We start from the raw sequence: 17,263 nt of genomic DNA on the forward strand, positions 1-17,263 counted from the left end.
CCCTTGCAGCAATTATGTCTCTTTTTTGTGGAGCACAGGCTGAGCGTTTATACTCATTCGTTGCTATTTGCAGCTCATTCTCTTTGAAGTTCCTTCTCACACTGCAGTGCACAGCAGCATCAGGTAGCTGTGTGTTGCTAGCGATTATTCCCTGCCCCAACAGAGTGGGTGAGACTGTCACCGCTGGGGAGAGACAGCAGCAGATTGCAGAGGGAGGAGAGAGCTCAGCTGCCTCTCCTAACCACAGTGCTGCTGTCTGTGTGTGAGACCCCGCCTCCTGCAAAGCACTACTGGGAGCAGGGCAGAGCTCTCTTCGTGTGTGCCTGCAGGCTCCTTCATGATCTCTGCTGCAGGAGAAACCCGACCCCATGGCAACAGGAGAAATAAGTAAGTTGGCTGAAGTGGCTGAACTAGCACTTCAATGCCATACCCTCTTCCTTTACGCCAGCGTTTCCTGCCCTGTGCCCCCCTAGCTCTACCTTCCATACCCTGTGTCCCCTAGCCCTGCCCTGTGCCCCCCTAGCCCTGCCTTCCATACCCTGTGCCCCCTAACCCTGCCTTCCCTGCCCTGTGCCCCCCTAGCCCTGCCTTCCATGCCCTGTGCCCCCCTAGCCCTGCCTTCCATACCCTGTGCCCCCCTAGCCCTGCCTTCCATACCCTGTGCCCCCCTAGCGCAGCCTTCCCTGTGCCCTCCTAGCCCTGCCCTGTGCCCCCTAGCCCAGCCTTCCATACCCTGTGCCCCCTAGCCCTGCCTTCCCTGCCCTGTGCCCCCCTAGCCCTGCCTTCCATACCCTGTGCCCCCTAGCCCTGCCTTCCATACCCTGTGCCCCCCCTAGCGCAGCCTTCCCTGTGCCCTTCTAGCCCTGCCCTGTGCCCCCTAGCCCAGCCTTCCATACCCTGTGCCCCCTAGCCCTGCCTTCTCTTCTCTGTGCCCCCTAACCCTGCCTTCCTTGCCCTGTGCCCCCTAGCCCAGCCTTCCCTTCTCTGTGCCCCCTAGCCCTGCCTTCCCTGCCCCCTAGGCCTGCCTTCTCTTCTCTGTGCCCCCTAGTCCTGCCTTCTCTGTGCCCCCTAACCCTGCCTTAACTGCCCTGTGCCCCATAGCCCTGCCTTCCCTTCTCTGTGCCCCCCTAGCCCTGCCTTCCCTGCCCCCTAGCCCTGCCTTCCCTGCCCTGTGCCCCCCTAGACCTTTCCTCCCTTCCCTGTGCTCCCCTAGCCCTGCTTTTCCTGCTCTATGCCCCCCCTTGCCCTGTCCTCCCTTCGCTGTGCCCCCTAGCCCTGGTTTCCCTGCCCTGTGCCCCCTTGCCCTGACCTGTGCCCCTATAGTCCAGCGTTCACTGTAAGTTGGCTGAAGTGGCTTTTGAAGAACTAGCACTTCAATGCCATACCCTCTTACAGCCTTCCTTTACTCCAGCGTTTCCTGCCCTGTGCCCCCCTAGCCCTGCCTTCCATACCCTGTGCCCCCTAGCCCTGCCTTCCCTGCCCTGTGCCCCCCTAGCGCAGCCTTCCCTGCCCCCTAGCCCTGCCTTCCCTGCCCTGTGCCCCCCTAGCCCTTTCCTCCCTTCCCTGTGCTCCCCTAGTCCTGCTTTCCCTGCTCTATGACCCCCCTTACCCTGTCCTCCCTTCCATGTGCCCCCCTAGCCCTGGTTTCCCTGCCCTGTGTGCCCCCCTCCAGGATGATGTGAGCCTCATTTGCACCGTTATGCTCTATTTGTACCAGACACGTAGCTCCTTGATATAGGTCATTTGGACCGAAACGTCGGGGCATGTTTTGGATATAACAAATATGGATTAAAACCCTTTTATGCACTTTGGAACCTTTGTATATTAATTTTGACAACATCGAACTGAATTAAGTTGTCTTGGAGAGTGCCCCACATCTCCTATTGGAGAACACCCACATCTCCAATTGGAGAACACTCTATATATATATATATATATATATACACACAGTATATATACACACTGTATATACATATATACTGCCGCAAGAGCCCGCCTTATACAAATCGGGGGGGCGCAAAACATGCCCTTGCTCCGGGCACCGTGGCACCTAGCTACACCACTGGCTGTACATTCAGCCGCAGACACAGCCCATAACCCGCAGCACAGCATCCCACTCCTAATTCAATCCCTTCACACAAAGGCTATGCAGGACCCGCCATTTCCACCAGACAGACCTGTCACTCACGGGGAGCTAATGCTGGCTATTAGGAAAGCTATTGGCCCTATTCTGGCTACACATACAGCCAGTATCACTGCCCAAATCGCTAATTTGTCACTGAAGCTCCAAGTATCTGAACACAAGACTTGTTCCCTATTTGCTGATGTCTCACACATACAGACTGTGCAGTTTATGCAAGAAAAGGAGCAATACCATATATGGAACAAGCTAGACGATCTAGAAAATAGATCCCGGAGGAACAATCTCAGAATAATTGGGCTACCTGAGTCACTTAAAGGTACAGAACTTCTGGGATTCCTCAAAAATACCTTGCCGGCCCTGCTACAAATTACACCAGCCTGCACTGACGTGGTCATCGAGCGAGCACATAGAATAGGCCCTGCAAGATCACCTCCCAATCCACGTCCTCGAGTCACAATCCTGAGAGTACTAAACTACTAACATAAGGAAGCAATCTGGATGGCATCCAGACGACACTGTAACCTAACCTGGGAGGGACACAGATGATATATATATTTCAGGACTATTCAGCCGAGCTCACCAAGGCAAGAAAAGCCTCCCCCCCCCCCTATGTTCACAACTGGTACAGAAGGGAAAGAAATTCACCCTTTTATACCCAGCCCGACTGGAGCTTTATGAAGGCTATACATTTAAGGATTTTAACAACCCTGAGGACGCCTTGGGTTACATAAATGAAGCTGCTGAGGCCGATGTCAGGAGGTCTCCTAATTCTCCCAGACTCTCAAACTTCACTGAAGACCCATAACGCTGTGTTTGGCAAATTTAATCCTGCTCTCATACCAAAGGCCCCCAAAGGAATACTCTCTTAACCACTGGACGAGCAAGTGAATGTTTTATTACTTTCCAGCTGAACACGTGGAATGACCAGTGTTTCAATTCTTCACCAAAAAGACAATCCTATGTTCTAATACAACCTTCCACCATCTAATATCCTGACCCCCCCCCTCCACTTTCCACAGGCATACTTATTGTCTTCTTCCTGGTGCGATCTCCCGGACACTTATGGCACTAAACCCGGTGAAACATCTGCAACCAACATCCCAAAGCTGGGGTGGTGTATTGGCAATTGACTCTCTCCCTGACTTCCCCCTAAAGCCTTATCACCTGTTACGATGGATGGCGCTCTCCCAGTTGGTGAGGTCCCCCATCGATCTCGCTGTTTTTGTTATTTTTATTGAGTTATTGTCTTTAGTTGTCTTAGATGTCTTATGTCTCCTTTCCTATGTCTGTTTATTCAGGAGACGCATCTAACACAATCTGAGACCATGAAGCTAAATGCCCTCCAAGTACTGGCCTAAGCTCTCTACTCCTCTAAAAAGAGAGGTGTTGCTATACTGACTCGGAGCTCGGTTGTGATGGATCTGATCTCCACTATAGCAGACCCGGAGGGTAGATATGTATTGGCAGAGGTAAAGATAGCTTCTCGTCATTATGTTTTATGCAATGTCTATGCCCCAAATATTTATACTAGATCTTTCTTTCACTCACTGATAGCCTTGCTGCACCCATTTACTCACTTACCCTTGATCGTAGGAGGAGACTTTAACTTGGTCACATCCAACCTGCTGGACAGACAGACAGACCCAGACCAGACCGAGAAAAGCACTCCCATCACTGGGAATCCCCACTTTTCACAGGAGACTTCAAATGATAGATATATGGCGAAGCCTCAACCCAACTGTATATCAGCATGTATATCAGCAGCACATAACACAATGTCTAGAATAAACTATATGTTTATATCTCAAGCTTTGTTGCCCAAAGTAACCAATGTTGGGATTGAACCCATATCGATGTCCGACCTTGCCTTGGTGCGGTTTGCAGTAAGGACAGACTTAGATATGAGACTCTTCATTTCGTGGAAATATCCACATTCCTTGGCAAATTCACCACCTTTCCTTAGAAGTGTAGAGTCGATGTGGCTAGACTATGCTTCTAACAACCAAGCTGTCCTGGTAGAAAACCCAGTACTATACTGGCAAGCCTCCAAATCAGTTATTAGAGGTCAAATTATCTCATATGCAGCCAACCAAAAGAGAGCCCTCCCCAAGCCCAAACTACATTAAATGACACATTTCACACCTAAACACACCATCCCTCCCCACCTACAAAACAAGCATACCTCCAGGCCAAAGTTATATTTGACAATATCTTCACTAAAATGGAAACTAATTACTCTTTTAAAAAAGACTACAGATTTTTTAGATTTGGAAATAAGTCAGGGAAACTTCTTACTAATTTATTAAAGGACCAATCCCCTCCAATGATAGTGCATCCACAGAAACTCCCCGACGGAACACTCACCGCATTTAGCGAACAAATAGCAGATGTCATGAAATCTTTCTATGGTGACCTATACCAAGCTCCTCAGGAAGACGCGACTGCTTCTTCTCAATTTTGGGAAAATCTTACTCTGCCCTCGGTGAATGAATCTTTCTATGACACTCTAACAACACAAATCACATAAGAAGAAGTGCAGACAGTTATATCCAACCTTAAAATAGGCAAAGCCCCAGGCCCTGACGGCTTCTTCACAGAATTTTACAAACTTCTGAAAACACAGATCACACCTATCCTAACCCTGGTATTCAACTATATATTAGACCACAATACTACCCCAAAATACTTCAATTCCACTATAATTAAGGTTTTGCCTAAGAAATGAAGAGATCTTAGTAACCCAGGATCATATAGGCCCATTTCCTTACTTAATGTTGTCTATAACATTCTTACGAAAATTCTCGCCAACAGACTTAAATATGTCCTCCCGCACATAATACATGAAGATCAGACTGGCTTCATTATGGGAAGGAACCCAATCATAAACATTAGAAGAGTACTTTCAGCCATACACTATTCCTCCACACACTCAACCAACACCTCCTCCGCTATATTATCACTTGACACCGAAAAGGCATTTGACATGGTGTCATGGACGCATTTGTTTGACACCATGTCAAAATTCCCCCCCCCCCCCCCCAAATGTATCTAGTTTATCCACACCTTATACAAATTCTCTTCCTCACAAATTTCCTGTAACGGTTACATCTCAAACTCATTTGACATACAAAGAGGGACACGCCAAGGATACCCCCTCTCCCCTACTTTTCGCCATCGCATTAGAACCCTTAGCCATCGCCCTGAGACAATCTAACACATTTCAAGGTATCAAAATTGGGCCTTTAGACTTGCGCCTAGCACTTTTTGCAGACGATATGCTGCTTTTCATGTCTGACCCGAACCGCTCCCTTCCAATAATCCTTTCCCTCATAACTCAATTCAGGCTATAAAGTAAATGTAGACAAGTCAGTACTCATGCCTATTGCGGATGATAGTTCTCACATCTCCACCAACCCAGACAGATACCCGATCAAAATAGTTAAGACCAGCTTCAAATACTTAGGAATCCACGTCCCGGCAACACTACAAACGCTATATACAATTAACTACACCCCGCTGATTTCAGCGGTAATCAAATTACTAGAGAGTTGGTCGTTATTGCCTTTGTCCCTGTTGGGCAGAGCAGCAGTGATCAAAATCATCATTTTCCCCAAACTGTTTTATACAATGCAAATGATTCCACTCTGTATTTTAAACAAAGATATAAAAATACTTAACACTGGAATCTCTACATTTATATGGAAGGCAGGAAAACCAAGGATTGCTCGCCAGAAGCTCCACTACCCCAAAAATGAAGGAGGGTTGGGCTTACCCAACTTCCAAATGTACACACTTACCACTCTATTCAGATTTATTCTAGACTGGCAAAGAAACACGAACATTTACACAATCACAACATTAGATGATGCACTAAATTACCCCTATTCCACAAAATCCCTCCTCCACACCCCAAAAGCTCAAATTCCACGAGATGTCCTCCTTAATCCACTATTCCACGATACTTACCTAACGTGGTTGGGCATTAACAAGATTCTCCAATGTCACCCAGGGCATGGCAAAAACATTCCACTATGGGGAAACCCAGTCTTTCTCCCAGGTATAGAAAACCAGGTTTATGTTCACCTCAAGCAAAAAGGTATAAGAGACGCATCAGACGTTTTTGACCCAGGTGGCAACCTTCTCACATTCACTGAACTTAAAGACAAATTCAACCTTTCTAACCGTCACCTATTCCTATATTTCCAGATCAGACACTACATAAACTCCATACCCACATCTGGTATTTGGTTTATTCTGCTCGGTACGGTGGGACCGTAAACGGGCGGATCGGGGTTTTTTAAAATCTGCGCATGCGTAGCTTTCGCAATGTGCATGTGCGGCGACCCCACACCGTTCACGGATGGGTTTCTCCGTGCGAAAAAACCTGTCCTCAAGAGCACAGTCATTGTGGGCAGCATGGGGGCGTTTTTAGGGGAGCGGCCGGAATAATAAGGAAAACTGGGTGTAAACATGGGCGGACACGGGGGTGTGCACCAAAAATGTACGGTGCCACAACCGCCTCGATCGGCGAACGCGCCGTGCATTTTGGCCCCAAAACATGCGGACGCCAAAGATAGCTTCAGACCACCCCTAGAGATACCATATGTGAGCGGACGCCTGGGTCTGCTAATTAATGCTGATTACTACACAAACACATACACCTGAATGTAATAAGTAATGCTGCAGGCTATTAAGTGAAAACCATTATTTCACTACCTGCAAGCCACACACAGCCCTCAAACACATTGGAAGCTTATCTTTCTACACTACAACATGTAAAGGTTGGTTTCATTTTAGGTAAGATTCATTCTAAGACCTGCTTATATATGTCAAGGTAGCTATTTTATAACCATCTACACCCATTCAGAAAGTGTTTTTGTATACTTTAAAAAGCAGGACACTCAATTCACAGAAGTCGACATGTGTCAACTTTTTCACTGTAACATCAACATAACTTTATTTAAAAGTTAAACCAATGTGGGGACACATAGATAGTGATTAAAATGCCACATTAGAACATAATAAATATACATGTAATGAGGGTTAAAATTTTGTTTTATTAGGGTGTTTATTAAGGTAGACAATTGAGTTAATAGAAAACAATTATAGAATAACAGTTAGAATAATTAATTAACTGTCTTAATTATAGTTGAAAGGCAAGATTTGCAGTGTCATATATGTGAAGGGTATGCCAGCGTGCACGGACGTACGCTCACTCTCACGATCGGTGACACACGCTGAGTTTTCCATTGAAAAAAAGGCCTATTACGGGATCAAATAATGAAAATATTTAATGATACTGACTGGAATCGGAAAAGGTCATGTCCAAATATGAATCAGTGACACCTGATTTGTCTCAAAGTACTGCCAGATGGAAATTTACCTTAACTCACCTGCATAAGAAGTCTGAATAATATATGTCTAAATACCACTCCCCCTAATTCCTAATGTGCTACCCCCCCTCCTTCCCATGTCTTGTATATGTTGTTTTCAATGTTTTTGATTGGACTCTGCTTGTCTATACGGTCCCCAAGGATGATACAGGATGTCTTGAGGCATTTCAACTGAGTAGTACCGCTAACTTTAACGAATTAATTCATTCAAGTGGAGCAAAGATCGAGGAGTCATATTTGTTTCGTGTGGATTTATTCACTCAACCCCTCGAAACCCCTCGTAACCCTTGAGATCACAATGCTATCCAAAATGTATAACAACATGTTGATGTAGATCTTTACATTGTTTTGTCACTGTTGGTGATCCCTTCATTTGTGAAAGGTTATGGTGTGTACACATGGGGGGCGATATGGCTTCCGATGTTCCCGATATAGTGAACATCGGAAGCCATATCGCATATTAATTGTCGGCTTTTTACGGCTAACAAGCCCGATTCGCTGCCGATGCGCGCTCCCGAGTGAGCGCAAATCGGCAGCGATATAGTGAGGGCAGACAATACTATATAGTGCAGATCTGCACTATATAATCTAAATTGTCCCTCTGCAGCATGGCGTGCTATGCGAGTCCCGATGCGATCTGATCGTATCGGGACTCGTATAGCACGGCATATCTGCCGTGTGTACACACCATAATTCATCGGTTTGTTCATTTATTGAAAATCAATAAACAAATGTTACAAAAAAAATAATAATAATCCATGACTATATCCCAGCAGAAAGCATGCAACTTTGTATTATTAGCAAAAAGTGAAAAGTTAAACCTTCCAACCTGCTCCCCCCAGCCTGCTAAGAAGCATTGGGCAGTAAAAACATCTTACTGGGGTTTTGCTATAACCAACAGGACCTAAGAGGAGGACCTCACATTTGTCTGGCCAGACATACCAGGACTGGTAATGTTATCACCATTTAAAATTATTAGTTTTTTTTACTTTTTCAATAGTCATGGATTATTAACACCTAATGCAAGGCACTTAACGGCTAAACTTAGCTGCAAGCTGTGAAACCTCTGCTTTTTATGATAAAATTATTTTATTATTTTATTATTATAATGTTCACTGGCGAGTGATTCGTATAGATAATACATTTAATTACATACAAGTAGTCCCTAGCACAGTTTTTATATGTTGTCTGTCATTTTTTAGTTATTAGGTGGATACTATATGATGGCAGGGGTGTAACGAGGGCGGAGCCTGAGCTCCGGGCACCTACAGATCACAGGGCGCCAGAGCCGTGCACCGTAAACTCTGCCTCCGCCATCCAGCTCTTGCCCGCCCAGCTCACCGACTCCCCCGCCCACTGACTCCCATGTCCTGACTCCTTCGTCGCCTGGCCGTGGCTCACAATATCAGCTGTGTGAGCCAATGCCGGGCGGCACAGAAATCAGGACACAAATTCAAGTTTCCTGCTGGACTGCTAGCCAATAGGCGCTTACGGTCCAGCGGCCAATCAGGAACAGCATTGCTGGCTGCTGGACTGCAAGTGCCTATTGGCTAGTGGTCCAGCGGGAGACTTGAAAATAGTGGCGGACAGCCGGGCAACACACTGCTCTCTGTGCCTGGCTTTCGGAGCGGGCTGCAGCAGGATTCAGTCCCCCTTGGCAACAGGCTATTTTAGTCCCCCTTGGCAATGAGCTATTTTAGCCCCCCTTGGCACTAAGAAATTTCAGTCCCCCATTGGCAATGAGCATGAAGCCCCTTGGCATTGAGCCTGAACCCCTGGCATCGAGCATGAAGCCCCTAGCAATGAGCATGTAGGTAACTTTCACTTATGTGTCAAATTTGTAATGGGCATTACGGTTTGTTATATAGTATGTAATGGGCATCATGTGTGGCCTTATGTGTAATTGGCATTACGGCATGTGGCTTTATGTGTAATGGGTATTTATCAAGTTTGCTAAAATGTGCAATGGGCATTACGGTGTGTGGTATATTGTTAGGCCACACCCCTTTTTGCCACAAAAGAGCCCCGCCTACTACAAATCAGGGGGAGGGGGCCCTTGCTCCAGGCACCGTGGCACCTAGCTACACCACTGTATGATGGACATGCATTCGAATGACAGGTACAAATGGTCGACATAAAAAATGGTGTATACACAAAGGAGGACACTTTTTTTGTCATCTTGTCACAAATGTAGGACCTACTTTATTTCCTCTCCATGTAAACATCTAATGGGAACAGTAACCTGTGAAGAAGTGAGTCATCATTCATGGCGAGTGAAGCAAGTCAGCGGCGAGACCATATGATGGTGGTCAGATAACAGGAAAGATACTACATTTGGGAAAACTTAATAAAAATACACATATCAAACGTTTTCATGTTGATCTTGGGCCAGATTCTCTAAGCTTCAAAAGTGATAAAATGGAGAGTGATAAACAGCCAGCCAATCAGCTCCTGCCTGACATTTTTCAAACACAGTCTGTGACATGGCAGGTAGGAGCTGATTGGCTGGCTGTTTATCACTCTCCATTTTATCACTTTTGAAGTTTAGAGAATCTAGCCCAAGGTATTTTAACCATTTCAGTGCCTACATCTCTGTGAGAAATATGCAAACTATCTGCTAAAAAAGCCAGTACAAACGTCGACATGCCTTAGGTCGGCACAGGAAAAAGGTCGACATGACTTTAGGTTGACAGGGTCATTAGTTTGACATTGGGAAGGTCAAGAGTCAAAAGGTCGACACAGGTTTTTAACGTATTTTGCCACGAATGTCAACATGGTATCGTATCGGTGCTGTGCTAGCCATGCTTCAAGCACGGTGCCAAGCTACGCTCGGAACACTCTTCTATTCTCCCTCCACGCCACAATGGATGGTAGGGCATGAAATACTGCCTGTCGACACATGTCGGCTCCAAAAAGTGAACCTTTTGACTGTCGACCTTCCCAATGTCATCCTAATGCTTGTGACCTCATGACCCTATCGACCTAAAGCCATGTTGACCCTTTTTATGTGTAGACCTAAGGCCTGTCAACTTTCAGTGGTCAGCCTTATGCATGTTGACCTTTGTACTGTCAACCTAGTGACCTAGTTTCAGGGAAAACAAAGACGTGCCCAGGTTTTTGGAGGCCAGGTCGACAATCAGCCTGTTTTTATTGCACGTGGGTGAAATGTACTAAAGCAAAAATACGGTAAAACCCCCCGTTATCGGACACGCGCCACCGCAACTCCTCTCTTTGCAAAACCTGGCGATACCCCATAGGAGCCTATGGGCTTCTTATCATGACCCCCGCTGCCCTGCACCGACTACCACCACGGTGCCAACACGCACAGATGCACGCCCCCCTCTCCCGGAGAGGGCAGCCAAAAAGTCGGCAAATACAGTATGTTTTATGTTCATGCGCTCAGCCTGTACCTACTCTCCTGCCTCTTATTCCACCAGTGATTTCATACAGTATAGCAATCTGCCAATCCTGTACTAACCAAATGAAAACTGTTTAGCATCTGTTGTGCAACCTGTCCTCTGTTCTACTATGCTATTCCTGTTCCTGGGCTTGGAAACTCCTAAGCAAACAAATGTACTGTACTCCAAAGGTCCCAGCCGACCAGAGATATCAGGATGTCCCTATGTGATAGGATGCCTATAGCTTTGACCTGTGTACATTGTTATTGTAAATGTGAATGTTCTCCGTTGCAAACCTCTTTTGTCAATTCCCTCTCTCCATACAGAAGGGTGCCCGACGACTCACCAACAGCCGGGATTCCGACGGTCGTTTCTCTTACATTGGAATCCCGACTGTCAGTCGCCCTTACTTACATGGGCTATTTTCCCTTGTGGGGGACCATGACCTCCATAGAGGGAGAATAGAATAGGTGTTGAGCGCAGCGAGCCAGGGAGCCCGCAGCGTGGCAAGAGCAGCCCCGGACAATCGGGTGTCGGAGACTCGGCAGTCGGGTTTGTACCAAGCCCATACAGAATGGGATGCTCCGCTGACACTGGTGTGGCTTGTTTTGTTTGTGTGAACAGTAAATTAAGTAATTTTTCTAATATTCCATTAAAATCCTGGGTCAGAATGTCAGTCACTCTCCTGTCCCCATTTGCACTGCACTGTACTCCCAGGTACTGTAGGGACCGTTTCCACTGAATACAGGTATACCCGGGAAAGCACAATACAACCTGTGTTGTCATGGTACCTACTCTCCTTCTGCCTTCTCTCTGTATGGACAGGTACACAGTGCAGGGCTCGCAAATCACTGGTAGCCCCCTGGCTGCGCAGCCTAGCGACAAAGCCAGACGCAGGTTGGCGATGTTTAGGGTTGTAGCGGCTACGAGCTATGTCATGCATCCGCTGTGGCCCTTTCCCGGAGCGGCCTGGACATGTCTGCATTTTCCAATATGCTCCCAGAGAACGCTTTTTCCTGCCCCCCTATCAATCCGTCACGTTGTTGCCGCCCCTTGTTGGAACTTAAACGCCCATGGGAACGCCCAACATTTCATGGGTGTTCCCATGAAAAACACTAGGTGTTCCCATTTAAATTGCGGCATGACACGGGTGTCCCCAGATGTCAGCTGCCCGCCCTGTTTCCATAATAGGACGCCGTAAACCTAAGACACTGGTGACTATTGAATGATTTCTGCCACGAACGCAAGGCTGCGAATGGATTTTTATGCGGGTGGCATTTGGTCGGCTCGCAAAGCAAAATCTGCAGCTTTGTGAGTCAACCAGAATGAAGACCATTGTGTGTAGAATTTAGAGGAAAAAAAATGATTTATTCCACTTTGGAATAAGGCTGTAACATAACAAGATGTGGAAAGAGTGAAGCACTGAATACTTTCCGGATGCACTGTACATATTTAGTAAACACTATGTAAAATGTATATGTAAAAAAAGGGGAAAAAAGGTTTGGAATGGTGCTGAATAAATATCAGGGCTGCCTACTTTTCAGCTGCCCTCTCCGGGAGAGGGCAGCCAGCTGCGGAAGAAGGGGGCGGAGCTGGCGGACATGTCCTGGAGGGAGCGTGGCCAGACGCAGGCTGAAACTGTGTTCTGTATTTGGGGGCATGATCATTGTGAACTCTTCATCGTGGCCATGCCCCCCACTTTGCAATGCTGGTATCTCAGGCATAGCAGAGCAGGGGGGGCCCACAATGACGCGATTCGCCGGCCCCCGCCAAGTGGGAATTCGGGTCCGCCTCCCAGCCTTTCACGGAGGGTAGGCTACATTGAAAAATATATTGATTTAGGTAACAAAACCATCTTCATAGCAGCAATACTGCCCAGCCAGGAAACCTCCTGTCCAATCCAATGTTCCAATAATATAGAGCAGATGCAGTTGCAGTGTGGGCACAGCTCAGACCAGATATAGCAGGAAGGGGGCAGATTATGGGCCTTATTCTGGTCCGTTCGCACGGACCAGAATATTCGCAGGGGCTCCGATGGTGGGCGTATATACATGCGCACAGCGTCTATTCCTGCAAGCATTGGGGCTGGGGGCTGGCCAGCAGCATACAGAGCTGCTAGCTGTGCTCCCACAGTGTCAGAAAACACCCCCTTGCCGCGAGGCCATGACCGATAATTTCGGCGGTGTGCAAAGATGTCCATCCCTGGCCACATTAAAAGTTGGGAGGTATGGCTGCCTCTAGTTAATGAGGACCTCCTTCATCTGAACATGCTGGACGAGGGAGGAGGTCGTTAACGATGCACAGGATTGCACATCGTTAATGATATTGAGTGTAAACACTAGAAGATAAAGTGAAAGATATCTTTCAGAAAGGGCCTTATGAAAGATATCTTTCCCTTTATCTTCTAGTGTGTATGCGGCTTGATAAGGACCATACAATGTATCTACAAATGTCTAAAATTAGCAATCTAATAAAAGAAAGTCAGGAGGAAGCTTATATTTTAGGTTACATGAGACAAAGCAATGCACAAAGCATCCATGGTCCCAAAACATTTTTGAATCACATTTCCCCAAAGTTAAAAAAAATTGGATAAGTAAATTGCATTTCGCATCCTTAGGATCAGGATTCCCTTCTGACTGTTGGCATATGGTAGATTTGGAGCGACAATCACTGGTTTTGGCTATTACATTGATAAATCATTTAAATTGGTCCTGTACCACCAAACCACGGCATCTCTGCATGTGACCCAAGGCACCCCAGGGTGCAATGGCGAACAGTTTGGGAACCACTGTGTTAAATGAATATTTCCGTATGCTGCATATTCCTGCATTGTTCAACAGAAGTGTCTGTTTCAGCAATCAATGTATTTAGTGACATGTTCACTGTGAGTAAATTGTTGCTACAACTGTCCCCTAACCCCTCCTTTCCTAGTTAATAAGAAGCAGGATTTATAACACTCCCAATTGGCTCCTGTGGAGAATACAGGGCTAGAAAAGCTCGGATCTATACCACATTGTCAGGTTGCTTGTACAGAGGAACATCACAGCTCCTGGTACAGACCTCACCCGGTCTCCCAGACGCCAACCCCCTTGGTCTGCTTAGAAGGGGTGAAGGATGCAGCCTGTCATTATCGCAGTGGTAATACTGGGGGCAGTATTCCCCCTAACGGTGAGTATTTTATACAGTAATGTTTCTTGGACTATTGTTACTGCATGTTACTTGGGAGAGCCAGGTTGGCATTGTGCACTTAGCTTGATCATCATTGGAATAATTTATTTACTTGTATTTTTCCCTGAGGTCTGTGCTTATAAGTATGGAGAATATGATATTGTACAAATAAGCATGGTCACGTGCAATATGGTCTGTACTCACTTCCCTGATGTCCAGCACTGACCAAACCGGGAGTAACTGTTCCCACTATCGAGTGTCTTTTGTAATTGTTTCTCCATAGATTTGAACTCTTACCATATACAAAGTTCACTTTGCTCTTAAAGCCGATTCTGTCTGTTGTGTGCTTCTGTTCAGTCTACTACGTACCCACGTGTTACTGTAGTGCTAAACCCCACACGATTTATTACATGTCTCATTATGTTTCTACCATCCAGGTTTTTGGGTTTACCCCTATACACCAGGAGGGGTATTGTTCAACGTATGGTGAGTGCGGTATTAATCCAGAGGTGACTAACAGTCTGATCCCAGCTAATACCCCCTGTGTGTCCAACGTGAAAGCCAGGAAGCTGACTGGGGCACATCTATTGCGCCTCTGGACTGTCTGCCCAATGCTGTACAATGGAGAAAACGATACACATGCCTGTTGTTCTATGGATCAATTAGCGAGCCTCGAGAAAAGCATAGGTCTATCTAAAGTCATCTTGAGTCGATGTCCATCATGTGCCGATAACTTTGCCAACATCCACTGCCAGAACATTTGCAGCCCAAAGCAGAGCTTGTTCATTAATGTCACTCGTACATTTGCCACCACTGTAAATGGCCAGCCTGAGCTGGGTTTACTGGAGTACCAGTGCTACTATCAGCGTCATTTTGCTGAGAGATCCTTTGACTCCTGTCATAATGTGCGCCTACCAGCTACCGGGGGATTTGCTATTGATGCAATGTGCGGAAGATATGGAGCAAAACTCTGCACCGCTCAACGCTGGCTGGACTTCCAAGGAGACATCAGTAATGGGTTGGCACCCCTAGTCATCAATTTCAAACTAATAGACAATGGCACTGTGGTTGGCGATGGTATTGAGCCTTTTGACAGCAACGTGTGGAGCTGTAGCGAAGGTCCAGACGGAGAACCAGAAAATGCCTGTACTTGCCAGGACTGTGTAGAGTCCTGCCCCAAGCTTCCACCGCTAGAGCCTCTACCAGAGCCATTCCAGCTATTGACTATTGATGGGTATTTGATAGTGAGCATTGTGGTTTTTATCATTTTGGTCTTTTTCTTTTTTATATTCCTGGGTATAGAATGTGCCTCACGCACATGCAAGAAACGCAAAAATAAAGAAGTGCCACGCGTGAAATATGCTGATCTGAGTTGCTCAGAGAAGGTGAGCTTATTGACTAATCGCTCTATGGAGAGAACATTCCGGTGGTGGGGCACTCGCATGGCAGATTACCCTAAAACCGTCATCGGGATCTCCACAGTTGTGGTAGTCATACTTTCAGCTGGCATGATCTTAATTAAGTTGACTACAGATCCCATAGAACTGTGGTCAGCACCCAACAGCCGAGCTAGACAGGAGAAAGACTATCATGATTCACATTTTGCACCCTTCTTCAGAACGAACCAGCTTATCATCACGGTGAAGGATCGCCCTTCTTACTCCTACAATTCTGTCTTCTTCGGGCAACTGAACTTCAGTGGGATCCTTGCTCCGGATCTCCTACTGGAAATGCTGGACCTTCAGACCAAGCTGCAGAACATTGAAGTAAGTGACATAATACAGATGACAAATGTTTTTGCCCAGTGACATTTCCTCCATGTATTCCGAATTTTTAGATTCAGCACTGATCGTAGAAGTGCGAACATTGCTATTATGCTCTTTTCGCACTTCTGCTGCTTATGCGCAAAGTCTCAAACTGTGGTCACATCCCGGTGACGGCAGGGGTGGCAAAAGAGAGGTGATGGGGAGGAGATGCAGCATTGGTAGGGTGCGGTCCCGACAATGCAGGCATGTCAGTTCCATTTTTGGGCAGTTTGGAGGCGCATGCCTTCTAAACCAGGCTGTGCAGTCAGGGGGTATAGAAATGCAATTGCATCGGATTCCTGTGATGGAATCGCATTTCTGTATTGCGATTGTAAAAACATTGAAATGCATTGCGAGGAGGGACTTCACTTCACTTGCTGGGCCTGATGCTGCATGTGACCTCATGCAGCCACTCCAAACCACCCCATAAACTGGTCCAGATACACCTGCATTGTCCAGATTGTGCTCTTCCAACGCCGTGCCGCAATCCCACCCCATCGCCTCTTCCCTGCCATCACTCAAAACAAAATTGCATCGTTTTTAAGCAAAACTGTGACTTATTCTGAATTTAGCTCATAGACACAATTGTACTTCAGTGTCGATCATTAAGTTTGGGTTTCACATATTAAGGAAGATGCACAAACTCAACGTGGGTACAAACAATAAACAAGTATGGATTGAGGAAAGTATGGATGGAGGTATGTGAGGAGTCCTACTACTATAGGAAGTCACAGTCTCCTTGTGTATTCCAAGTTTAGAATATCACTTTAAGAGAACCATTGCTGAGTCCCTTATAGAACACACTTATTTAATAATGCAGTGCAAATACTTGGTCCAATCATGTTCTTCGTTGGTATTAGCAGCTAGTCCAAACTAAAAACAAACTATATACCAATGTGGTTCAATGTTGATAAATGTAAGGTCATGCATCTTGGGAGACCTACAATCTAAATGGGATAGAACTAGGAGAGTCACTGCTGGAAAAGGACCTAGAAGGACAAATAGATAACAAACTTGGGTAGCAGCAACTAAGGTCCATAGGATAATAGCCTCCGCAAGGCACTGATTTTGGTCTCATCTGAAATTCAGGGTGCAATTCTGGCTCCACACTACAAAAAGGACATTGCAGAACTAAAAAAATTCAGCTAATGGCAACCAAGCAAAGGGATGGAGTTCTTGGGTTACGAGGAATGATTAGCCAATAAGGAATGAATACGCTTGAGAAAATATGTTTAAGAGGAGACATGCTTACCATGTATAAATATATCAGGAGGCAATACAAGGATCTATCAGGCACCCTTTTTACATTGAGGTCGTTGATCAGGAAATGTAGGCATCCGCTTAGAAGAGAGGAGA

At 46.3% G+C, this 17,263-nt stretch overlaps 1 protein-coding gene across 1 annotated transcript in view; it reads left to right on the forward strand.

Moving 5' to 3' along the window:
- The first annotated feature begins 309 nt into the window (after positions 1-309).
- NPC1L1 (NPC1 like intracellular cholesterol transporter 1) overlaps positions 310-17,263 on the forward strand; it is a 52,961-nt gene continuing 36,007 nt past the window's right edge. The window contains exons 1-4 of the mRNA XM_083184714.1: positions 310-387; positions 3,442-3,612; positions 13,866-14,102; positions 14,540-15,868. Of these exons, the coding sequence (XP_083040840.1) occupies positions 14,049-14,102; positions 14,540-15,868 (1,383 nt within the window). The 5' untranslated portion in view covers positions 310-387; positions 3,442-3,612; positions 13,866-14,048. The remainder of the gene's footprint in view (positions 388-3,441; positions 3,613-13,865; positions 14,103-14,539; positions 15,869-17,263) is intronic.

Source organism: Crinia signifera, chromosome 4, assembly GCF_055691185.1.
Source record: "Crinia signifera chromosome 4, ASM5569118v1, whole genome shotgun sequence".
NCBI lineage: Eukaryota > Metazoa > Chordata > Amphibia > Anura > Myobatrachidae > Crinia > Crinia signifera.